The sequence below is a fragment of the Lissotriton helveticus genome, chromosome 2_1 (assembly GCF_964261635.1).
Source record: "Lissotriton helveticus chromosome 2_1, aLisHel1.1, whole genome shotgun sequence".
NCBI classification, from domain to species: domain Eukaryota; kingdom Metazoa; phylum Chordata; class Amphibia; order Caudata; family Salamandridae; genus Lissotriton; species Lissotriton helveticus.
In genome coordinates, this window is record NC_136059.1 from 250,658,704 (window position 1) to 250,684,443 (window position 25,740).

Sequence of the window (25,740 nt, forward strand, 5' to 3'; positions counted from 1 at the left end):
ACAGAGCTGAGGGTGGTGGTGGCAAATTCTTAGCTCCGCTCTGAGGTTTGGGATGTGAATACGAGGTAATGGGGACGTAAAGGCCAGCATGGGACTCTATCTTAGTGTATAGGCGTGGGATACCAAGATCTGTGCATAATGTGCAGAAATGAAATCAGAGCAGAGCCAACTCAGACGTTCCTCCACTCAAGGTTGAATGCAACGCATTGTGTTGGCATAAGCAACACCGTAGAGGTGGACAATACAATAACTTCTAGATCTCACAGTGCAGGACGACTGAGACCGGGTTCATGGACTTAACCCTAACCTCCCTTCCTTCTTAATTTGCTGCATTTGACCTCGAACATAGGGTGGCAAGGTCAAAAACTCAATTGGGCATACCCGGCTGAAATGTAAAGAGGTTCTGGGTGACACCATGTGGGATCACCCATCTTAACTGTCCAATAACTCCAAGGGCATGGGTGCCGTCCAAAGGGCGGGTCTCAGCATTGACAAAAGCTAATACCGCTTCGCCCCCGCCCGCTGCAAAAATGTGTGACCGGGCCAGCGACGTTGGCGTGTGTTTGTTCTGCACAGCCTGCATGGTGCCCGAGCCCCACCGCGTTACCTCTGACCGAGATTTCCAGCGGCCTGCCTCCTCCCGCACGGCGGCGGGGCCCGGCTGACAACTCAGTCAAGCAAGGGTAAGTCCTTGAGGCGGTGTTACGTGCCGAGCAGAGGAAGTGATTAATAAAAATGAATGCAGGCTGAGAGATGCAGAAACCAACAAGGGTGTGCCCGTCAAACACACTTTCAAGCTGTCTTGTCAGCATGTTTCTCCCTCCCCCCTCGGCTTCTTAGAAGAGCGGACTCACGGGAAGCTGTTGGGGCATGAACTCGGAGCTTTCGCGCCGCAGCGAGTCACCTCCGAGGCGCACCAGAAGCCACCCGACGCAAAAAATGCCCCGGAACTGGAGGGCTGGGTGGGAAGCTGCAGAGGGCGCCATCGCCGCTCACCCATCCAGACCTCTGCAGCTGAAGGACTCCGTTTTCTCTGAACAATTACGAGTTTGTATCAGTTACGAGCGCGCCGCCCTTGGAGCAGATTTCCAAGAGTCCAATTGCTTCTTGCTATCGCGCAGTAAATATAAATGAGCTACTTTTTTCAGACAGCGCCGAATACTGCGGGCTTGCCACTTCTCGGGCGCTCCCATGTTTTTTTTGTCGGGTACGAAACGGCCTAGTGTTAAGCGGGTTAAGCAATCCACAGCATTAAGCACAGGCACACGGACAGCGGGAGGGGGGGCGGGAACGGGCTCACGGACAGCGGGAGGGGGGCGGGAATGGACAGCGGGACATCGCACAACCCACCCCTGCAAAGGACACTTCCGAAATGGCGAAAACAAAGCTTTTAAAAATTAAAAAAAAAACACCGCCCACCGCCGCATGACGTGGGCAAAATGTGAAAAACTGTCGGGAACGCCCACGAATCTGGTCCGGCCATGACAGACAGATCTCTGTTCCAATGGCTAGCCTCCATTTATGGAGCTAGCCAATGGAACAGAGGGGCGGGACATAAGCACACATACTCTAAACATAAGCTTTCGACAGGCGAAACCTAAAAAGGGAGGTTTTGGCCTGGCAAAAGATTTATTTTACCAGGTTGAATTGGAAGCTTACAACTGCAAACAGGGTGCAGTGGCAGGCCTGAGACATGGTATAAAATGCTAATTTAGTGGGTGGCACAACAAATGCTGCAAGCCCACTAGTGACATTTAATTTGCAAGCCCTTAGTATATGTTGTACCACCTTATTGATTGATTGATTGATAAAAATTTATATTGCGCAGAACAATAACCCGCAGGTATCAAGGCGCCTAACAATAATATCAGAAGTCTGAATCAATCATCATTACACATAGGCCTTCAGGAAGAGGCGGGTCTTTAAGGCACCGCGGAAAGTCTGCAGGGAGGGTAGGGACCTAAGGTCCAAAGGAAGATCGTTCCACCATTTGGGAGCTAAAGTGGAAAAAGCCCTGCCACCCCATTTAGCTCTTCGCACACGAGGGACTGACAGAAGCAATTTCCCGGAGGAACGCAAATTCCTTCCAGGGATGTAGTGGGAGATGATAGAACCCACTCCAGAGTCACAGTTTCTTGCAATGGCTCTGTATGTCATGCACAAGACCTTGAAACGTACTCGGTACTCTACAGGGAGCCAGTGCAACGTTTTTCTGGCCAAGGTGGCCGATGAGCGTCTAGGAACATCCAGGACAAATCTAGCCGCGGCATTCTGGACTACCTGCAAGCGCTGCAGGAGGGTCTTGTTTAGCCCCGCATACAGCGCATTGCAGTAGTCCAGGCGAGAGCCAATAAGCGCGACAGCTATTTGCCTTCTGGACTGCACAGAAAGATATTTCCTGATCCTTCGCAGGGTGTGGATAAGGCCCCAACAGGTGGAAATGGTCCTACTCACCTGTCTGCCCATATCCAAGGCAGGATCTATCATCACCCCAAGATTTTTTGCAGATGTAGTGGGGGAGGGACACACTCCAAGCGAGTCAGGCCACCAACTAGAAGACCAGATGTTTTCGTTCCCACCAAACACCATCACCTCAGTCTTCTCCCCATTCAGTTTGAGAGAGTTCTGAATCATCCAGTGACCAACCGCCTCCATACATGATCTAAATTTGGAGACGGTCTGCACATCTGAATGGGAGAGAGAGACGAGTATGTGGGTGTCGTCAGCATAGGAAACTACCTCCATCCCGAAAGTTCTTATTAGTCTGGCCAGTGGGGTCACATAGATGTTAAATAGGGTCGGGCTAAGAGCCGACCCTTGTGGGACCCCACATAGCACAGGCCGTGATGGAGATAGAAACTCACCCATCTTGACTCTTTGTTCCCTCCCAGTAAGGAAGGAAGTCAGGAGATCTAGAGCTGCGCCCTTCACCCCCACATCCCTCAGACGAGATGAAAGAACTGAGGGAGAGAGGGTATCAAAGGCCGCAGTTAGGTCTAGCAGGACCAGGAGGGTGGTCTGGCCTCTATCCACTGTCGTGCGGATGTTATCGAGCACGACAGTGAGGGCCGACTCGGTGCTATGTTCCCTCCTGAATCCATGCTGGGAAGAGTCAAGACAACCCGAGCTTTCCACAAAAGCGGCGAGATGCTTATTCAGGTGTGCCTCAAGCATCTTCGCAGGGGCGGGAAGCAGCGAGATTGGCCGGAAGTTTTTCAGGACTTCCGGGTCAAGGGAGGCCTTCTTTAGCAGAGGTTTTACTACTGCTTTCTTCCATTCCAAGGGGAAGACACCATCTCTTATTGCTAGATTCATAATTTCTAGCAGTGGTGGTAGGAAGGACTCCCTGCACTGCTTGATGATTTTCAGAGGGCAAGTATCCAAAGGGGAACCGGATTTGATCTTATTAAGCAGGACTTCAAGATCCTGCAGTTCTAGGGGTGGGAAGGAGTCCAGGGTGCCCAAAGGGGGAGCATCAAAGGTGGACATATTCGACTGGGCCAGGGCAGTAGGCACACTAATGCAAGCTCTTTGTTTCTCAAGAGCTAGGTGAATATCCAATATTTTAGTGTGGAAGAATGAGGCGATCCTATCACATAGGTCCTGCGAAGGAATAACAGGGTCAGGGGTTTGTAAGTCGACTAACGAGTTGACAATTTTGAAAAGCTCCTTCGGAGAGGAGAGCGAGGTTGTCAGGGTAACAAAGTAATCTTGTTTAGCCTGCACAATCTCGGCCTTATATTTCCTGACAAGGAGTTTGTGGGCTTCTTTATTCTTAAAGTCCCAGCTGGAATGCCAGAGCCTCTCCTTCCTCCTCACTTCTTGCCTGAGGAGCCTAAGGGAGTCGGAGAACCACGGAGCAGAAGGTCTCTTCCTTGCTCGACGTCGGGTCTGTATAGGAGCTAGCTCATTCATAGCTTCGGTGACAACCTGTTCAAAATGACCAACTGCGGTCTGTACATTGTCCATGCCTTTGATAGAGAGGCTAGCAGTCCAAGGCACAAAAGAATGGCTGCTAATGTCCCTAAGGTTTCTAGCCGTAACCATTGCATGATTCCCTTTTTTACTTCCATCGCTCAAAAGATATTCCAGATGGAATGGAACTGCGAGGTGATCGGACCAAGATAGATGCACCGGATCCTTAGTGGTTATACGATAGTCATTCGAAAAGATGCCGTCCAGCGTATGACCTGCCCGATGAGTGGCCCCACTGACTCGCTGCGTAAGCCCACAGGAAGCCAGAGCCTCAATAAGTCCTGAGGTGTCAGGAATATCCTGTCGTTCCAAATGATAATTAAAATCACCCAAGATGGAAAAGTTTTCTTGACCAAAGTATGGTTCCAAGGCCTGGAGGAGTTTAGAAGTAAAATCAGTCCGTGGGCCTGGTGGTCGATATAATAGAATTCCATGGAAAAAAGGGCACTGTGCTTCCTTTATGGTAAGATAAAGGGCTTGGAAACAATCCGGGAAATCAGGAATAGGTATGGTGTGACATTGAAGGTGGTCTTTATAAAGAATCGCTATACCACCTCCCACTCGACCCTGTCTATCAAGTCTAGCCAGGCAGTACCCTTCAGGGACCGCTTCAATTAGGTCGGGGCCAGATGAGTCTTTGGCCCAAGTTTCAGTAATGAACACTATGGTCGGTTTCCTATCTAAAACCATTTCCCTAAACATGATCTTATTTTTAACAAGGGAACGGGCATTAACCAGGATACCTTCTGCTATCGTAGTTGTAGGCCCAGTAGCGCCAGAGTACCTAGGAAAGGAATAGCGTAGAGAATTGGAAGGCCTGGAGTTGAGGGAACAGCCACAACGTAAAGGAAGGAGTAGGTTGTCTGGTTCAAAAGAGTGCGTACACCCTGATCTACAGGGTTTCAGACGCAGCATTTCCTGACGGGAATAGCTATGCGGAGGAAATGTAGCATCGGCAGAGTCCAGAGTCCAGCCGTTCAGCGCGTCCTCAGCGCGGACGGGCGCAGACGGGCTGGACTCTGGCGCGACTCCGGCGTCACTGCGGCGCCCACGATGCGCGTACACGCTGCGCGTCGTGTCCATTTTATTATGAAGGGCTCTAGCGAGTCCGCGTGATTGGCTTCAGCGAATAGCTGAGGAGTCTTACTTCGACCCACCCAAGATGGCGCCCCAAGTAAACAAAGCGCGGGGACCGGCCCGCCCAAATGGCAGTGATTGCGGCGTAATACCGCTGTGCAAGGAAGCGTTCCGTGAGATTAGGACACAGGTAGGGGAACGATACAATTATACTACAATTCTAAGTTATTTTTAAAAGCAGGGGAAATACGGCTAAATTAAATTACATAAACGACAAAAAAGGGTTGTTTAAAATATTCCAGTAGCAGGCAGCTTCTTACGAGAAGCGCGATGTGCACAACGAATTCCAAACAGAGAATGAGCCTCTCAACCTACCCGCATTAAGTAGGACACCAGAGTGCAGCCTCTAGCCAGTCCGCGTGATTGGCTTCAGCGAATAGCTGAGGAGTCTTACTTCGACCCACCCAAGATGGCGCCCCAAGTAAACAAAGCGCGGGGACCGGCCCGCCCAAATGGCAGTGATTGCGGCGTAATACCGCTGTGCAAGGAAGCTTATCAGGGACTATTCAGCAAATATATATGTCAATCAGATGTAGGCCAATTGACCATGTTATATGGAGTGAGCACAAGCACTTTACTCTAAGGTGCAGAGTCGTAAAGCAAACAAAAACAGGTTTGGGGGTAGATGAGCCTAAGACAGTCCAGTCTAACAGAGTAGAAAAATGCCACAATGGAAATGGAACAAACATATGCTTGCAGTAAACATTTAACATAGTAGTGGGCAGCTATATGGAATGCCATTATGCAACATGCATCAGTGATTTAAATGTCAGCATGGCTGCCACATTTAGTTGCAACATGTTTGCCATCTTGGAATCGTAAACCAACGATACATGGGGAACAATACCATTCTAAGATGGCCACTCATGAAACATCACACCGGCCAGCTATCTAACAATGTTACTATGCACAGCGAGGCTATGTCTGTTCTAACACAGCGAACTGCAGCGACACACAACATGCTCTGCACTCAGCACTATGCACATCTCTTCCATCTCACCAAACATGTACAATAGAGACCGAACCAAAAACACCCTTTCAACCGTGCAGCCGAATGGCATCCAGGAAAGGAGTGCTTCATGACCTTGCGAACGTTTTGTATAGGGATTCTGAATATACGATCACAGGTGATAGATTGAACAATAGTCATTTGATGAGTCACAATGAAATGTATTACTGTTAGTTTGAGATCAAGTACATAAGCCAAAATGTGCATCAATTGAATATGCTTCCTTTTTTCTTTTCTTTACAGAATACCCCTGATGAAGGGACTTTAAGTCCCGAAATGCATTGGGTTTTATGAGCTGAGATCACAATGTGATGAATTATGTATCTGTATTATGTTTAAATGTCATGTTCATTCATGCTACTGTAATGAAGACGATGTCGAATTATTTGAATAAGAAGTGTATTAAAATACTAAAAGTTGAAATTGTTTTAATTACGTTGTTGCATGTTGGAGTCCTAGCAGCCTGGGTGGGGCTAGGCCACTTTCATTATAAGCGAGTCAGGCCTACTGTCTGGTATAGGTATCAAACCTGTGGAATCTGATGAACCAATCAGGCCTCTAGCCTTTATCACTGGCTTGTCGCCATAACCAACTCAGGCCTACTGTGTTGCACAAAGGTTTTCCCATAAGGCAGTTATCAGACATACTGCCATAAAATGACCAATATATAGGCCATTGTAATTGGTAAAGCAGTATTAACCCCTCCTAAGAGGGCCTGACCTGGTTTCTCACTGCGCACATTTTCTACCCAGGTGTTCTTCAGCCATTCCACATGGCAAACCCTCATATAGGAGCAGCTCACCATGACGACTTCTATAATAACACGGGCCTCCTCAGCTACAATAAGGCATATGTCCCATCTGCTGACCAGTGCGGAGAAATACTAATGGCCATTATCTTTTTACGTACATTTACTTCATTTTCACTATAGACACGTTGCATTTCAATTGATATGAACCATGTTTAAGGACAATGTTTATTGCTGGATGATGAGTTTCCTAATTTTCTTTGTGTCTCTTTCAAACAGGTGCTGTTCGAGCTCGCTCGGTATCACGCCCCCTCCACCATTTTCTTGGATGAGCTGGAGTCTGTGATGAGTCAGCGAGGCGCAGGCCCTGGGTAAGGAATGACTCGACAGATATCACTAAGACGGGAATATCAGTTACTCCTTAGTTCTAGCCATGTTTACTCCAGTGTGCAAGACTATACTCTTTGTCAGTTTAATATACGTTTTAAACACGTTATATGATGCCCCGAATTCTTCACATTTTAAGGCCACAAACAAACGACCCTCATAAGGTTAGAGGTCAAACACGGTTAACATAAAATGTGTATTTTGGTCAATTTTCCAAACTTTTTTTTGGGGGGGGGGGTCTGTATTTTTGTATACCTTTTTAACGAAACATTTTTAAAAGGGAATGTCGATCGATGTCCCAATTGCGTTTTGAAAATACAAAAAGGCCGCATTTTGAAAACGCAAGGGGCTCACTTTTTACCCACAGCCTGCGATTTAAACAAACAGCTGTGGAGGGGGCTGGGTCTCCCCCTCAAAACGTGGTCATGAGCCATGTGGAAAGGTCAACTCCAGTGGCGTAACGGAAAGTAATATCACTCGCCCCCCCATTCCCCCTGGCCCCCCCCCGTCCCCTCCCTTTCCACCCCTCACACCCGCAGAATATGAAGGGGGCACTGAGTTTACCATAGTGCCCACACCGCCATTCACTCCCGCCCACCTGTACATATACACACTTCCTCCCCAATGAAACTCGGGAGACATGATTATGGGCAAGAACTGCTGCAGGTTTATTTCATACAACACACGTATGGCGTTTTAGGTGGGTCATCTTACGGGCGATCCAAAGCAGGCAGCCCCTCGCTGTCCCGCATGCCTAAGGAGCCATCTTGCACGGCGAGTCGATGCTCAGACGGTGCAGCACACTACCAACTTCGTTATATTTCCGCCCCACCCCCCCTGTCGGGGCGGAGCGGTGTGGCACACCCCCGGTCGGTTCAGGCCCCCCGACCGCCCGAAGGACTAACGGGGCGCCGTCGCGGTTTCCAGGAACCTCCTTCGGCTCCTGGTCCTTGGCTCAGGCACCCTTACTGTGCCAGGTAGAGGTACCCTTACTGTACCCGTCTGCTTCCAGATCGCCCTGTAACTCCGCCACAGCTCTGGAGGAGGCCCCCGTCGATGACAGAGCCCCCCACCCACCTAGCCACTTCCAGTCGCTTTTCCGTGCCTTCTGTACTTCCAGGAGGAGATGTCAACTCCCAAACTGGCCCAGTGTTCCCAGTCTTAGTCATAGCACCTTTCGATTTTCCTCTCGTATTGGTACTTGCCTAAAGAAACCCAAGTCCCCCTCCCCATGAATCATCATGGGTCTGTTGACCTCCTTTAGGGAACGGTCTACTGCTACAGTTTCCCCTTAACTTAGTTTATTACCTAATGGATCCAAAGGTCATCGCATTGGTGGTGACCCCTTCCAAACGCTGCATGCCCTTGGATATATGACATGGGCAGGTCGCAATTCTAGCCGGGCTAGTTACCACGCCATACCTTCCGCTTGCATCAGTCGGCTCGGTGACCTTGCATAGGGATTGCTGATGCCGGAGTTAACTGTAATGCACCCCAGGTGCTCAGTATCGTACATTACCCTCAGTCAAAACAGGCCCACCTTACACCTTTGCGTGTTCGGGTGGATTTCGACCAGTCATTCCTTTAGCCTACCCCAACGATTGGGGCCCAGTTACTCTAGGGGTTGTCGTATTCCGGTTTCGAAACTCGCTTCCTGGCTAATATCCAGAAATAATACCCCTGAGTTATTTCTTCCACACACTGGACTCCTTCGAATGTCGCATTGTGGACTGTGGAGGAATTGGGAGTCTAGAACCGTGGGACCTCCGCTGTCCCATGTAACACAACATGCATCACATGCATACTGCTTTGATTACCCACTTGCACCATGTCTTGTCCCTGTGTGGAGTCTAGAATCTTGGGACCTCCGCTGTCCCATGTAACACAACATGCATCACATGCATACTGCTTTGATTACCCACTTACACCATGTCTTGTCCCTGTGTAATGTGCATGTTACCTGACAGCGTCCTGCCATCCTGTCTTGGGATACGTGGCGTCGCCAACCGTTGTTATCCCTATGCAATAGCAGCGGGCAACCTGAACTGAAGTACTTTCCATTGAGAGGGTGACCTGGCATGTGCTTGGCATGTTTAGCATTTTAACATGCACATATTGGGGAAATTATTTATTAGCCGAACAGATCGCAAACCGTTGTTATCACTATGACATAGCAGTGTTGGAATGGAGCACAGTACGTATGCTTTTGTAGGAGCTAAGGAGTTACCTATTATTGAAATATGCATCGATATTTTTATTGCATATGTGGAGAACTTATTTACACAGGGTTTCAGCTCGCTGTCGAATTCTAGGCACCTTCCCTGCACCTCATTTCACTATTTCGCATTACTACCATAATGTGACCAACCTTTGAATTTACATTATGAAACACGTGGAGGTAAAGCTACTTCTGTAGTTTGCCGAGGGGCCAAAGTCACACAGATCTTACTGTAACTTGCTCTTGCCCTGGATGTCACGCAATGAAGGGCTCATTAACAGACACCTTGTGAGTCTAACACAGCAATAATCGAACCTCGCTTCCCCAGCCTAATGTGGCGGCGCCACACCATGCCACGTGCACCTCTTACCTCTTTTTCACAGCGGGAGCTGAGAGTAAGAAGCGCCAGTGGGCTGTTCGATGCGCTGCTTCCGAGCCCGGGTTGCATCATATTGTCGCCGGGCTGGTAGGGCATGGCAAGCTCAGCACTTGGTTGGCATGTTTACTTCCCGAAGTAGTAGAGAAGTACTGCTTTACCTGCTGCCGCTGGGCTTGCTAAATGTGGTACTTGGTCGGATTTTCGAGGTGGGTCTGCACCTGATAATGATTGTAGTCCAACATGGTGATAGTCTGGAAATCGTGTGGTTTGCTACGCAGGCTGGCAGGCGACTATCTTACTCAGCTGTTCCTCACTGGAGATCAGTGCATGGGACCATAACAAACAAGTAACTTTGTCGCCACTGCACATCTTATAATACCTAGGCTAATTGGTTACGCGTGTGTAATGAAACGGATCATACAAACAGCCTCTTGTCCTTGTAACCGTAGTCTCTCCACCCCTGTAAATCGAAGATTTAAAGTTTCGAACGCGTGGCTGCTCGCCATCGGCAGCCACCTCAAGAAAACGAGTTTTAAAGCGCAAAGCATGAACAACCTCGAGATATTGGCCCTCCTGTACTGACGCGTAACGGTCCTGGCACCAACTTTAGCCGCAGCTGTGGTTAGCAATTTACATAAGAAACACAGAAGAGGGCGCGTGATCTAGGACCGACACCACGGCGTACTTTAATCTTAGAGACCAAGGCTATTACCCGATTGGCGTCAACACCTTGACGCACACAATGGGCACAGAGCGGCCATGCCAATGTCACAGACTCATTCATTGGCAGGGACGGCACCGCAGAGCCCCGACTCCCAGCTCCGTGGACCGGGGAACTGCGCCGTCTGTTTGCTAACGATAATGGATTTGGCATGGTGACCATCTCAGCAAATGACCACAGCAAGCAATCAGGCCAGCAACTCCAGGGATGTGTTTCTTAAACCACCCTTCAACTCCAAAAACAGTTGTGCGTGTCTCTTGGTCTGAAACTGCAGCTCAGCTAATGAGTGAAGTTTGAAAAGAACGTTGGCTTTGGTTCTTCCGTAGCCCACTCTGATCGTGGCCCTGGCATAATAAAACAGACAAAGTTCACAGAGATGAAGTACGGCACTGTCGTGAACGGAAGCCGCGAAAAGTCCGGCCCTGCGATCTTTTCCCTTTGAATAAAACGGGTTTTGTGATGAGCATATTATTTACCACACCGTGATCATAAACAAATAATCCTCTTGGATTGCTTCTTATTGTAAATGAATTGCGTTAGACGCCATTAGCATCACCGGCTGCGTGTACACTTGTTTCCGCCACGGCTGTATTTGAAGTATCCTGTGGTAAGTTCATTACGCGTATTTTGTCCGGAATTAGTGAAGCATGCTGAAATTGCTAATGACAGATGTTTTCTCCACTCTGTCACCCTTCAAAAGCAACCTACGGTGTTCTGCTCTAACAGTATGTCACAGACTGTCTGCAAACAGCTGGTCATAACTCAGTTCACTGAAAACCAGTACTGTCAATGTAGTGCTGGACACCCTCCAAATTGTATTCTGGCATGGCCAGGCGGCCTAATGCACAAATTCTTCTGTTCCGAGGTTACCTAAGGAGGGATTTCTTCCACTCCACTTGCTTATTGTGTTTTAGAAAATAGAGCACTCGCTAAGTAGCGGATGTGGGCTTCTTGGCATTTTACATAGATGTTTTGCCCCTTTTTTTTTTTTTCTTTTCTTTTTTAGCGCTCATCCGCTGACTGACTGGTAGCCAACAGAGCCTCTAAACTCGTCGTTTCTATCTGTGCCCCCACGTTCAAAGATGTGCTTTTCAAGGCAATCAAACCATTGCTAAAATATGCTCTTTTGTTATTCGTGCTACTCTTGCTGTAAGGCAGATTAATTATTGCATATATATACTGTCGTTTCAGCGACTATCTGTGTACGAACAGGCACCCGCGGCCTCTGACAAGGCCGCTCTGTAATTGGCGCCAAACAGGACGCCGTTGCCACCGACATAACAAGATTTGTCACTGAACGCATATGCAAGCATAATGGCATTGTTGGGGAGTCAGACTATTTTGCTCAGCATCGCGCTTCAAAATCAAAATTCAAAATCATTTACTCTAAATCATGGGTTCATAGATCTCCTACGCATATGGTAGTATCAGCGAACTCATGTGGAAGGCCTGCTTGCTTCCAACCCTCTTCACGGATCGTGACCCCGAAATGGCGCCAACACGGGACAGCGGCCACCTCGGTTCTCAAAGCCTAGAAATTGGCTCCAACGCGGGACAACAGTTGCCACGGTGATCGAAGGGCCTAGGACGCAGGACTAATGATGGCAGCCTAGAAATTGGGGTTTTGCAGTAACACAGGGATGTCAGTAGAAAAGGAGTAATCCCTCAGCTAGCCATCCAACTCAGACTTGTGATTCGCACTGTATGTGTTCCCTGCAGCAGGCATGTTAACCTTCCGCCCTATTTTATGCCTCTTGACAAGATCTCTTTCACACAAGAACGTTAATAACAAGCGTTATCTTGACATTTTTATCGTTTCCCGAAAGTAGGATGCACAAGGAACTCTACCAGGAGGCGTTCGAAAGCACAGCCCCCCCCCCCGAGGTCAGCACCCCTCCCCAGATCGGCACCCTTCACCAGGGGGGGTTGGACACGCCGTTCCTGAGAAACGTGTCGACTCTCTAGCAAGAGCCACCTTGCCTCCGCGTCTAACCTTCGAGTTTCAGTGAAATGGTTTATGAAAAAACCAATCAGCTGTTCCAGGTGAGGCTCGAAGTCACCACCCTGCCATGGCACAGTAAAATAGTGCATAAGTACCGCGCCCTACTCCGATACCCCTTTTGTGATCTGGGCTACCGGTGTGCTTGGGGCTAGACATTAACAAACCGGCACTTCTCAAACACTGCCTGCCCCTGCAATGCATCCCCGTCGGGATGGCCCGGAGCACAGGCCGCCGACAGCCGGGTGATTTTGACTGGCGCCCTAGCAATCGGCAATAAAAGCCCCTCGTGCCCGCAATCTCGTGCACGGCAGGCCCTCGGCCACACTTCACAACCAAAATCAGGACACAACACGGAGAACCATAGTTCAGGCACTTGGCCAGGCGGCGCGGCGCGAGTGTGGGCAGCTGCTGGGGAGTACGTAAGGCACACAGAAAAAACATTACTAATAACCCCAAGAAAGAACGGGCCGGAGGGTTCCTATACAAGACAAATTAGTAAAACAACCGGACGGGGCAACTCAAAGCAAATGTACAACAAGCCAGTCCTGTGTTACACCGGCTGTTTCTTCAAATCCGTCTGCTGCTTATGTATAAAATGGACTCTAGGAGCGTCACGTTCGCATTGCCCTCGTTTACTCTACTCTACCTGATGTTATGTGGAGCATCACGCTGCAATGCCACATCTAATGCTGATAAACCGGACAGTATTTCACATGACGAGCAATTGCCTAGCGCTTGCCATTACTATGGCTTAGAAGCACATTTTAATTTGGGCCTCATATCATGGATTTATGTATCCGCCCTAATCCTGTGATGTCGGACCTATTGTTGTTTTGTAGTCCCTATGCTGTAACTTCGGGCCTGCGCTACCATGCAATGCACAATGGTGTAATGTTAGGCCTCTATATAGCGCTATCTGATGAAGCGATCCCTGACTGTGGCCAGTTGTTAAATCAATACATTTAACTAATGTTAAGAAAATTACGGGCCACACAAAGGACAGAGAGAAATTACGTTTGCCAACCATTTCCCTCCCCGAATCTAGGTGTTGTGTTTAAGCCACACCCATTATTACATAAGCCACGCTTCTTTTCGAGACCCTCTACTGTTCCCTCACACATAAAGCCCTGATCATGCCTCTCTAGCTTTGTCTCTTAAAGGAAAGTCACTCGGGGACAAAATATATAGTGCTGTGTCGATGATCACACAAAGTAGACCTACACCCCAGCCCGACCTAAAGCAGGCCCGGCGTACTTGGAAGGCTCGCGCCAACCCGCGCCTTGGGGCAGCATGGGGATCTAGCCAGCAAGACCCCCGCGCCATTGTGCCTCGGACACTCAGGGACAAAGGCGACTAACCTGCGTCTGGTAGCGTGCTGTGTCGAGGATCACACAAAGTAGACCTACACCCCAGGCCGACTTAAAGCAGGCCCGGCGCACTTGGAAGGCTCGCGCCAACACGCGCCTTGGGGCAGCATGGGGATCTAGCCAGCAAGACCCCCGCGCCATTGTGCCTCGGACACTCAGGGACAAAGGCGACTAACCTGCGTCTGGTAGCAACGTCGGGAATCTATGGCGTGATTCGCCGGGGTGATGCAGAAATACGCGCGCTCCTGGCAGCGAACCCCAGAAGGGCTGCTACGGTGTGAACTGGGAGCGCTGCAGAGCTTCTGCCACCAACTCGGGTTGATCTCCAAACCCCCACTCTACACGCTTGCCCGACGCTTGTACCTCCCCCAACCGCCCGATCCCACGCTCTTGTGAGGCGCGTCTGCCCGCACCCTCGACTGGCCACCTCCCCCTCCCCCCGTGGTATTCACCACTGGGGCCACGTGCAACCTGGTCATACCCAGGGACATGGCCGGGGGGGGAGGCAGGAGAGCGGCACATACCTGGCTTTGCAGGAGAACAAGGCTCGACGACACGACGTGGAAACAGCGCAGAGCCGCGGACGCACAACAGCGCTTGAGCCGCGGGAGACTGGGAGAACGAGAGGCCAAGCCTTGGCCACCTTGGTGGATATAGTGAGTTCGCCCCTCCCACCTGAAGGCCCTCCCCTTGTATTGAATGTATTGTATTGATGATTTGTAAAGCGCGTTGGCTACCCAGGGGCGTCCCAGCGCTATAGAAAAGAGTGAGTTGGGCTGGAGAGGCTGGAGTAAGAGAAGCTGAGTGAAAAGTTAGATTGGAATTTTGCTGAAGAGCCAAGTTTTTAATAGTTTACGGAAGGTGAGAAGGTTAGGTTCTGATCTGATAGGGAGGGGAAGGGAGTTCCAGATCCTAGCCAGGTTGTAAGAAAGCGAGCGGCCTCCACATCTGGCCTTCCTAATGCGTGGTACTGAGGCGAGGTGGGAGGTCGTAGACCTGAGTGGGCGGGAGGGTAGATAGGCTTTCATCAGGGGGGAGTTAATAGAGGGGCCTGTACCCCAGTCGGATCGGTGTGCGATGCACATGCTCTTAAATTCAATTCTGGATCTCACCGGGAGCCAGTGAAGATCCTTCAGTCTGGCTCTGACTGAAGTTCGGCGGGGGATATCCAGGAGGATTCTTGCCGCACAGTTTTGAATGACCTGGAGTCTGTTAAGTGTAGATTGTGGGGCCCCCAGATATAGGGCGTTTCCACAATCGAGACTGGAGAGGATCAGGCCTTGAACCATAATCCGTCTTGAATGGAACTAAAGGAGGGGGAGAATTTTGCGGAGAAGTCTCATCAGCCCGAAGCAGGTGGCAGCAAGCTTGGTGGCTTGGTAGTTGAAGGTTAGAGTGTGGTCGAGCCAGATGCCTAAGCTCTTGATTTGCTCCTTGGGTTGCGGGGGGCTTCCTAAGCAGAGAGGCCAGATGGGATTGATGGATTTCGAGATGTTATTTCCAAGGAGCATTATCTCTGTTTTGTCCCCGTTAAGTTTGAGACAAGAGCTAGACATCCAAGCAGCGACGGCTTCAAGGCAGATATGTAATCTGTGATGAGAGTTCAGGGGGGGGTCCAGTGCTACCACTAGCTGCGTGTCGTCCGCGTAGGTGACAATTTTCACCCCAAATGGGCGGACGACATCAGCTAGGGGGCGTAGGTAGACATTAAAAAGGGTAGGGCTCAGGGAGGAGCCCTGAGGCACTCCACAAGTGAGGGGTTTACTGGCTGAGGTGAAGTCCCTTTCAAAGACCTGGAAGGATCTATCCGTAAGGAAAGACCTCAGCCAAATGAGTGCTGTGCCTGACACTCCTATTTTGTTAAGCTGGTGAAGTAGGATGTTATGATTGACAGTGTCGAAGGCGGCACTTAGGTCGAGTAGGACGATGGCTGTGGACCCGCCATCGTCCAAGATCCTCCGTGCCTCCTCCGTCACTGCAATAAGTGCAGTCTCCGTACCATGACGGGGCCTGAAGCCCACTTGAGAGAGGTCTAGTATGTTGTTGGCTTCCAGGAAGTCAGTGAGAATGATGTTTACATGCTTCTCGAGAAGTTTGCTAAGCCATGGCAGAAGGGATATAGGTCTATAGTTAGCGGGGTTGGATTGATCCAGATTGGGCTTTTTTAATAGAGCTCTAACCATTGCCCTTTTCCATGGAGGTGGAACAGTACCAGTCTGGAGGGATGAGTTGAGCAGGACTTGTATGGTGGGCGAGATCAGATGGGTTATCTGGGTGAGAGCGCTGGGAGGAGCTGGGTCGATGGGTGATCCAGATTTAATCTGGCTCATGAGTTTTTCCAGTTTGGTAAGTTCTAGTGGGGGAAAGCTATTGAGAACGCAGGAGGGAGCCGTCATGTGGTCTATGTTGACGGAGTCTGAGATTAGGGTAACGGTGGGGGGAAAAGAGGAGTTGATGGTTTCTATCTTTTGGTGGAAATACTCAGCTATTTCCTCGCAGTGGGTCTGAGTGTTATTGTGATGTTTTGGGGCCTCAGGAAGTTACAAAAGGGATTTTGCTATCTGATAAATCTCCCTAGGTTTGGAGGCTGCCTTCTCGATCTTGAGTTCAAAGTATTTAGCCTGAGCTAGATGGATATTTGCTTTGTAGTTTTTGATTGCCGTTCGATAGCTTGCTTTGTCTGCTGGAAGGTAACTGAGGCGCCACTTCCTCTCGAGTCGTTTACAGACACGTTTGGCCTCACGTAGATCACTCGTATACCACGGGACTGTAGGATTGCCCCTTTTAGGATGGGAGTTTTTTAGTGGTAGTACTGTGTCTAGGGCACTGCTGATCCAGTTGTTGTAGTTCTCATTGTCTAGAGTGGGAGCGGAGGTGTTAATGGGTTTAGTGCCTTGAAGGAGATCCTGCCACTCAGTTAAAGGGAGTTTGGACCAGTTGCGGGAGCGTTGAGTTGTCGGGGGTTTGGGGGGGAGGTGAAGGGGCAGGGTCCAGGTGAGTGGGATGAGGAAGTGGTCAGACCAAGGAAGGGGGGAGGGAATTCCAACATGGAGGTTTTTGCCGTTGCTAAAGACCGGGTCTAAAAGGTGTCCTTTTTTGTGGGTGGGCCCAGTAACGCGTTGGCGTAATTCGAGGGCGATTAGGCTAGAGGAAAGTTCTCTGGCTATAGAGTCATTTGGGTCGTCTAGGTGGATGTTGAGATCGCCTAAGATAGTAAAGTTGGCAGAGCTGACTGCAAGATTTGCCGCTATTGAGGCGAGATCCGAAAGAAACTGTCCTTGTGGTCCTGGCGGACGATATATAAGTATACCCGAGAAGGTATGTGTGGCGCTGAATTTTATAAAAAACGGAAGGCATTCACAGTCCGGAAAGTTTATAGGGGTGCTAGTAACAACGTAATCTGATTTATGGATTACTGCCAGGCCACCGCCAATACCCTTTTTACGGTCTAGGCAAAGTAGTTGATAACCGGGTGGGAGCGCTTGAACCAGATCAGGTTCAGAGTGTTCCTGAAGCCACGTTTCTGTGGCGAAAAGAACATCTGGGCTCTTCTCCTCCAACAATAAAGCGATTTCCGTGGAGTGTTTGGGGAGTGAGCGGCAGTTGAGCAGTAACATCAGAATTGATGTGGGTTTCTTTGTACTGTGGGTAAAATGAAATCCACACTGATTACGAGCGGGGTGCTGGATAGCCGGGTCCCACGTGTGTAGGCAGGGTGAACTAACTGTCTGGTTTAATTGGTGTAGGAGCTGTGGGTGGTAGGTGATGGCTGGCATGTTGGATGAGCAGGGGGGGGTGGCCCCTGGCCCCGGTCGGTCGCGGACGGGCGCAAACGGGCTTGCCTTAGGCGCGCCTTCGGTGCGCAAACGTCGCGCCCGCTGCGCTCGTCCGCTGCGCGACCGAAATATGCACATGATTTATACTGCTCCGGGGTTGTGGCCTGTGATTGGTGAACGCGGGGCGCCCTATCAGTGTCGGCTGGAGTTTCTGCCGGGTGGGACTAAACCGCTGTCCCGCCCATGTTCCCCTGCGGGTCACGCGGTCATCGGGCATATCTCACGTATATTGGTTGGATTTGGGCTGAATGGGCCCCCTGACGACTTGGTCGGTTGGGGCCCTCGTGTGCAGCAGGGGCCTGTGTTTGGCCCCTCCTGAACACTTTTAATGGACTCCGGTATAGAGGCCTTTGAAATAAAGGGAAAATATGTTTAGGAAAAAATCCGAGTCCCTAAATATTCCCTTATCCACCTACCATTTTAAAAAGCCAAAGGATTCCAACACTTTGGGTGTGGCAAGTGAGTGACAGGAGTCCTGACACGTCTGAAACAGCTCATGTAATACCCCATCAGGTCTATACATTAACAGTTGGTCCATGGTGCCCACACTTCACCGTACATGTATTTATTTACTAGACACCCAGTTATCCAGCACAGTTGGTTGTGTCACACAAACAGCAGATGATGTTCTCTAATGGCTAGAGAGGTCGACCTCGAAGTTGGGGAACATGGTTCGAGTCTCGGCAGGGACGCTCAACATCCTGTGATTCTGGACAAATCATTTAATCTCCCCGTGCCTCACAAAATGAATGTGTCTGTCAGTAACGTAACTGTGGCTGTACTACACGAAGTGCCCCGGGGCTCAATGGGCATTTGCGCATGCTTTGCGTGCCTCCAGTATTACAGAAGGGGCTGCAGACGCTTGTGCGGCCCCTTCTGCAATACTGATAGCCAGGGGCGGCTGGTGACATTTGAAAGTGATGGGCGTAAATACTGCACTGTGGCGAGCGAGCGTTGTGAACGAGCCAGAATAACCTACAGGCATTTTGGGGGGTTTCTCCCCCGCAAAGATTTTGAAAATAAAGTGGGCAAATGGTGCATTTTCAAGCAAATTTGAGAAAGAGGTAGCTTGGCGAACACATCTCTGGGAGTAGCCAGACAAGTCTCTTTGCACTTACACAGATACATCTCTCTCCCTGCATTCACATAGGCACACTACTCACCATGCACTCATAGACCCATTACTCACCCTTCCCTGACAAATCACTAAGCCTGCATTCACCCATCCACATAACTCACCCTAGACTCACACAGGCACACTGCTCAACCTGCACTCACACAGACATCACTCACCCTTCGCTGCACTGCACTCAAAGATGCACACTGTTTCATCAGAGAAATATATACTGAAAAACAAACGAGTGTGAAAGCTATTGAACAATTTACAAGTAGCTGTTGGTTGCTTTCTGAACATATGTGAATTCATTCTAAGCATCGAAAAGAACCTCCTCACAGACATGAACATCTAGTTAACATAGAGTCTGAACGCCTGTACGTGTCCCAATGGCATCCCCAGGCATCACCATGACGAGAGAGAGTCTGACAACGCACATGCTTATAGCCAATGTATATTAAATGGGGCCAATGTTACCAGACTAGCTCCACCACAGAGGCCCTTTCTGGCAGTGATGTCCAATGTTGGTCCATGAAGGTTGGATTCATATCAGATTTTATTATATACACATATGACAGTCATGCATAAAGTTGATCTGAATTATTTCATTTACATATTCTTTGGTTATCCTGAAATTAAGGCTAAATTCAAGCTCTTGTGAAGCAACTCTGGACATCCCTGCTTCATACGATCCAAAATGACATTATAAGACGTTGCCACAAAACCGCAAATATTACCAAATGTTCCACATTTCAAGCTGTGTGAGAATAAAATAATACATTATTCTCATAAGCAGTATTCTCAATGATTTTTTATACCCTTCAGGAAAGTAATAATCAAGTTTTCTTACATCTAGAATTAAAATATAGACAGCACAAACTTACCCTGTAACACCCCAATAGATGGAATACACTACACAAACATATAGCAATTGAAAAGAGGACAAACTAATGCACAGGGACAGCACAAGGGGTGAAAGGGACATGGCTTGTGATGGGGGGGCACTTGCTAGTACCAGAGGCCCTTAGAGTTCCTGCCCCTTCCACCTTCAGACACTGGCCTCCTCCCCAGTGGTGGAAACCTCACCCCTTCACTAATTTCCTTTCGGACCAGGCTTTGGAACATGGAACAGGCAGTGGTCACCTCAACACAACCACTTCTCTGGAGTACTGGTCAATGGCAGATTAAACTAAGACTAACCAAACACTGAAAACTGAACTGCTGGCATGGCCACCTCTTCCGAACTTCGTTAGCCTTATAAAAGTTGTCGTGGTGCCAGCAACCCTTTGCATTAGTGCTAACTTGTGAACTATGCTCCCATGAAGAAGCCCTTCTCACCATGGAAAAGGGTTTCTGAATCTGCACAGCATTTTCTCTACATTTTTAGTGCCAGAGTGGTGAGGCCTAGAAGACTGCCTGTTGCTGATGCAACCCAGAATGCACTTTGGTGACTTTGTATTAAACGCTATTAGGAGGATTGTCTCTTTTTAAATGGCACATCTTTTCACTATAGGGTCGGGGAGGCTCGACTCACAGGTTCAAATATTCACTTCAAAATATTTACATCACTACCATCAAAAAGCCTATTAACACACGAGAGAAAAGTCACCTGCACTGCTCTGTCTGGTCAATGCTCAAACACTCTGAGGTGAATCCTTAACCAATCTGGTCCCTCTACATACACAATCACAGCAAAACAGACTGTCACTATTTATTACTCTGGATGGGATATGCAACTATGTAGTAAAGCCAGTAGGTCTGGTGAGAGTGTTAGGTATGCATGTATCTTGCGTGTATCCGTATTACTGGCTGTGCAGATACATTTTGCTATTCAAATACTCGCAAGGTTTTTCAAATATCGTTGCTTAAGGGCATGGCTTAGGTAGCTAGCATAGCGGACGTGTGCTAAGCGAGCTCCATCCAGCCCGCTTTGAATCCTGCATATATCCTGATTCTCCTGACCCCCGGGGGATCCTTGAGACGACTCTGCAGCATCACTAAACCCACGGCGACGCCAGGTGTAACTTTGCGGCGGCCAGGACTGCTGGTGGCTGAAAGATCAAGCCAGTGCGGGGTGCGGCCTAGCAGCCGGTAAAGGAGCCGGGGTGCTTTGTTTGCGATACTCCTAGGAGCCGAGAGGCGCATGATGATCTTGGCCCCGCCTGCAGTGGAAGTGGCCGGCCCGGGATACCCCAGAAACATTGGGTGGCGGCGACGGCGGCTGGGAGATTGTCCGCTGCCCCGCGGCTCTGCAGGGCGGCCTGCTTGAGGTCGGCAGAGGAGGCATGGCGGCCGGATCGGATGGCGTAGGCGAGGGAAGATGCGGAGAGGTGGGAGCCGCGACCCAGGATTGAGCCACCCCATTGCTGGGACATTATCTGGCGGTGAGTGCATCCGCTGAAGGAGAGGCCGGTTAAGTGGGCGTTTGGACAGATGGACACAGCGTCTTTCACCCCTGCTCAGAGCTGAGGCCGGGGATCGGCGGCACTACCGGGCCGCGAGGGGAGGGGTTACGGGAGCTGCCATTTGTTCCTCCCTCCCTTCCACCCCAGAGAAGGCCCCCCCCCCCCCGGGGGGCATCTTCATTGGTGGCCACTTGGACATTGGCCCGCACGCAGGTGCCTTGAGCTGCCCGGACTCCTCTGGTGACATCAAGGGCGGCCGGGGGATCGGCCTCTGCCAAGCAGTTAGGCAGTGCGGCCTGTACCACGACCTGAGGGGGAGATACGGTGGTCGGACCGGGCCGTGGAGGTGAGGTGAAAAGTTGAGAGGCGGGAGCGGCGATCTGCGACTGCGTCCCCCTGCCGTCGGGACACATTCTGGTGGTGAGCAATTCAGCGAAGGGGAGGCCAGAGACGTGGGTGATTGGACAGCCCGCCATTGCGCACTCCCCCACCCCCTACCCAGGGCTGCAGCGGGGGATCGGCGGCACTACCGGGCCCCGTGGGGAAGGGTTCATTGATCCGACAACTGCTCTCCCCGCCCTTCTATAACCCCCCCCCCCCCCCGGGACACCCATAGCGGCGGCTGACCGCGTGGGTCCTGAAGTTGGTGGTTGTTGATGCTGCTCGCAGTGGTGATGCCCTTGGTGGTTGTTGATGCTGCTCGCAGTGGTGATGCCCTACCCGGTGGCTCGCCGGCCTTGGTTCAGGGGCGCCTCCCCATAGGCGCCGTTTGGGGCGCAGGTCGGACTGTGTGGGCCGGTCCAGAGGGGATCGCTGCTTCTGCGACTTGCCCGTCCCTTCCTGGACCGGCGGGAGGACCCCGGAGGGCAGCCATGACAAGGGACAAAGGCGGTAGCGGTTCGACCAAGCATGGACCCGTTGACAAATTCACTGGCCCGGGAGTGGCAGCTGGGGTGACTGGGAGCCAGTCAGAGGCCATACTGGACAACACAGCCCTCATGGCGGTTATCACTCAATCCAGACACATGTTGGATGCTAAGATAGGCCAGTAGGGTCGGACGTTATGCTGTTGTGGCAGGATTTGCACAATGCAGTGTCCCGCATCACCGAAGCAGAGACCCGCATCTCGGGAGTGGAGGACAATGTCGCAATTTTGAAGCAGAAGGTGGCTACCATGGAGACAGTGCAAAAGGGCTTAGTGCTTCAGGCCGTGGATGCAGAGGGACGGGCCCGCGCAATAACCTTCGCTTTGTTGGATTCCGGAGGGTTGTGAAGAGGGCAACATGGAACGCTTTCTCATGCAATTGCTGAAAAGCTGGCTCCCCCCTGAAGCTATGTCCCGGTGCTTTGTCGTGGAGCGGGCTTACAGAGCACTCATGCAGAAGCCCCCGCCGGGGGCCCGCCCACTGCCAGTTATAGCGAAGCTCCTGAACTACCTAGACCGCGATGCCATTCTGAAGCAGGTTAGAGCTAAAGAACCACTGCTGTACAACAATGTGCGCATACTAATCTTCCCTGACTGCACACGGCAAGTGCAGCAGCGCCAGTCGTTCATGGCCACGAAGGCCCGCCTTAGAGACCTCAAGCTCCCATACGCCCTTCTGTTTCCAGCTCTCCTGCGAGTGGTATACCGCTCCCGCACGCATTTCTTTGACACTCCAGAGGTCTTCAAGTGGACGGATGAAACAGTGCGGGTGAGGGTGCACACGCTGCCTGGGATAGAGTCGGACTCCTCATTGAGTGAGGCGGCCCGGAGGGGTCCTCGGGGACAGCAGCAGAGGGGCAATAGATGATCAAGATCCCGGCGGCGCTCCTTGTCCTGCGGGGCCTCCTCTCGGGCGGCCCTACCCCTGAGAGACAGACACTGGAACCCTAACGTTTGCAATTAATGTGGTGCTGCGGAGTTATTGGTCTGGTGAATGCTTTGATGAATATTCTTAGGGAGAATCTTAACATGGGCTGGTTCTCCGCCAGATGCGTACTGGTCGGGGTCATGCCCGGTGGACATGGGCTGTAAGTTGGGGATCCATTTGTTGGGGCAGTCCTCGCCCCCTGTTGGGGATTGAGAACCAGCCCTACCGCGACAGATACTTCAGCGTTCTTGGGGTATGGGGTGAGGGGGGTTTGTATGTGGTTGCGAGTCGCACTTCCACTAGGGGTCCGTTATTCTACACTCACACACTGCCATGGCCTATTGTCTGTTATACTAGACGATCCACTCCCATATGACTAGCGTGCCCAATAGAGGTCAGGTAATTCCAGGTACTCTCCGCATTATAAGCTGGAATGTGCGCGTGGCTCTAGACAAAATCCAACACGGGGCTATACTTCACCAGGCAAAGAGGGCTAGAGCCGATGTCCTTATGTTACAGGAGACTCACCTTATGGGTACAAAGGCCCTATGCTTGCAGCGCTACGGGTTTCAACAGGTCTTCCATGCCGAATTTACGAGGGGTTCTAGGGGAGTAGCGATTCTGGTGCACCGCAGGATCCCTCACACACATACACAACTGTGGGCTGACACGCAGGGGCGCTATTTGTTTATCCCGGGCAAGATTGGGGAGGACCCTTTGGTATTGGGCTGCGTATATGCCCCCCTCCCTTACAGTGGACACTCGTGGAGAGGTTGCTTACCGTATGGGCCGATATACCTGATGTGTTGTCCATGGTGGGCAGCGACTGGAATGACATTATGGACTTGGTTAGGGATCGGAGTAGAGCTGGCGGTGGCCTCGGGAGTGGACATCCCACAAAATTACACTCGTTATTGACAGGCCTTGACTGGGTCGATGTATGGCGGCGCACACACGGCGATAGCCGGGAGTACACGCACCTCTCGGCGTTCCATGAGTCCTTCTTCAGGCTAGACTACCTCTTTGTCCCCCGGACCGCGGTTGGTAGGGTGGCATCGGCTAAGATCCTGCCCCACGACCTTTCAGGTCATTCCATGGTGTCCCTTGAGCTCCATATGGGCAGGGGGTGACAACCATTTTGGTGCCGACTCTGTGTGGCACTTACAGAATGACGACTACGGGACACATATGAGCGATGCTATTGCCCAATAGCTCACCTTGAATGAGGGGTCTGTAACTGGAGCTGAGATTCTATGGGAGGCACTGAAGCCTACCTTGCGGGGAATGGATATATTATGGTGCGCGCTAGCCTGCAGGAAGCGCGGGGAGGAATTGACTCGGGTTGAGGCGCACATTGAGGCCCTTGAGCGACGCAGTCGGGAGTCAGGGGTGGTCAGTATGTGAGACAACTGCTCCTAGCTCAATTATCCTGCGCTGCTCTCCTAATGGACGAGGCTCGCCAAGTCTGGCTGGCGACGCGTAGAAGGGAATGCCAATGGGGGGACAATTCCAGCAAGATGCTTCATGGATTTTGTCAGAGCGCTCTTCATTCCGAGGCCCTCCCAGTTATTCTGGGCCAAACGGGTATACTGATTACAGAGCCAATTGGCATAGCGGAGAGCTTTGCGGATCTTTATGCCCCCCACGAATGCTTATCGGCGTCCACCGTGGATAAATTCATAGCCGATCTACCTCTGACGGTCGAGGAGCTGGGCACGGCCCTAGGTGAGCTTAACTTAGGGAAGGCGCCGGGACCCAATGGGTTTCCGAGCAAATTTTTTCGACGCTATAATCTACAGCTGGCCCCTAACTATCGGGCGGTGTTGGAAGAGGCCCGGGAGAAGGGCCTGCTCCCCCAGGACTGGAGACATGCGGAGGTGGTGGTGTTTCATAAACCCGGCCGGCCCCCGGAACAAATGCCTCATATCGCCCCATCTCTCTCTTAAACACGGAGGCCAAAATTCTGGGCAAAGCATTGGCCAACGGCCTCCTACCCCACATCTCGGCGCTTATACACCCCGACCAGGTTGGGTTCATGCCCCAGAGGGTGACCAGGATAACATACGGTGGGCATAAGTGGCGGTGGTGGCTATCCAGCAGACGGGGGAACCAGCGGCGCTTCTCTTAGCAGATATGGACAGGGCGTTCGATTCCCTGAGTTGGGTATATCTCTTTGCATTGTTGCACAGACTCAATCTTGGCCCAGGTTTCCTTTCATATCTGCGACTCCTGTATATGGATCTGTCAGCATCGGTACGGGTGGCAGGGGCGGTCTCTTCCCCATTCCCTATTAGTCGAGGCACATGGCAGGGGTGCCCCCTGTCTCCGTACTTATTCGCCCTGGCCATGGAACCGTTGGTGGCGTGGGTGTGCATTGATGCACAGATCCGGGATTTGAGTGGGCTCTGGGCCTGTCCGACAGGATTGCACTGAACGCGGACGATGTCCTCTTCTTCCTCGCTGTGGTAGACAGGATGGGGCCGCGACTCCTGCAGATCATGCAGATATTTGGGGAGTCATCGGGTCTCTATATGAATCCCCGCAAATCCACACTCCACACTCTGGGGGACCGGATGATAATTGGCACAT

General features: G+C 51.0%; 1 protein-coding gene and 1 pseudogene across 1 annotated transcript in view; one reads left to right on the forward strand and one right to left on the reverse strand.

Moving 5' to 3' along the window:
* KATNAL2 (katanin catalytic subunit A1 like 2) overlaps positions 1-25,740 on the forward strand; it is a 291,910-nt gene that overhangs the window by 126,948 nt on the left and 139,222 nt on the right. Inside the window, exon 12 of the mRNA XM_078677255.1 lies at positions 7,149-7,240. Coding sequence (XP_078533381.1) covers positions 7,149-7,240 — 92 coding nt within the window. The remainder of the gene's footprint in view (positions 1-7,148; positions 7,241-25,740) is intronic.
* On the reverse strand, positions 9,749-10,095 carry LOC144819084 (microphthalmia-associated transcription factor pseudogene; annotated as a pseudogene).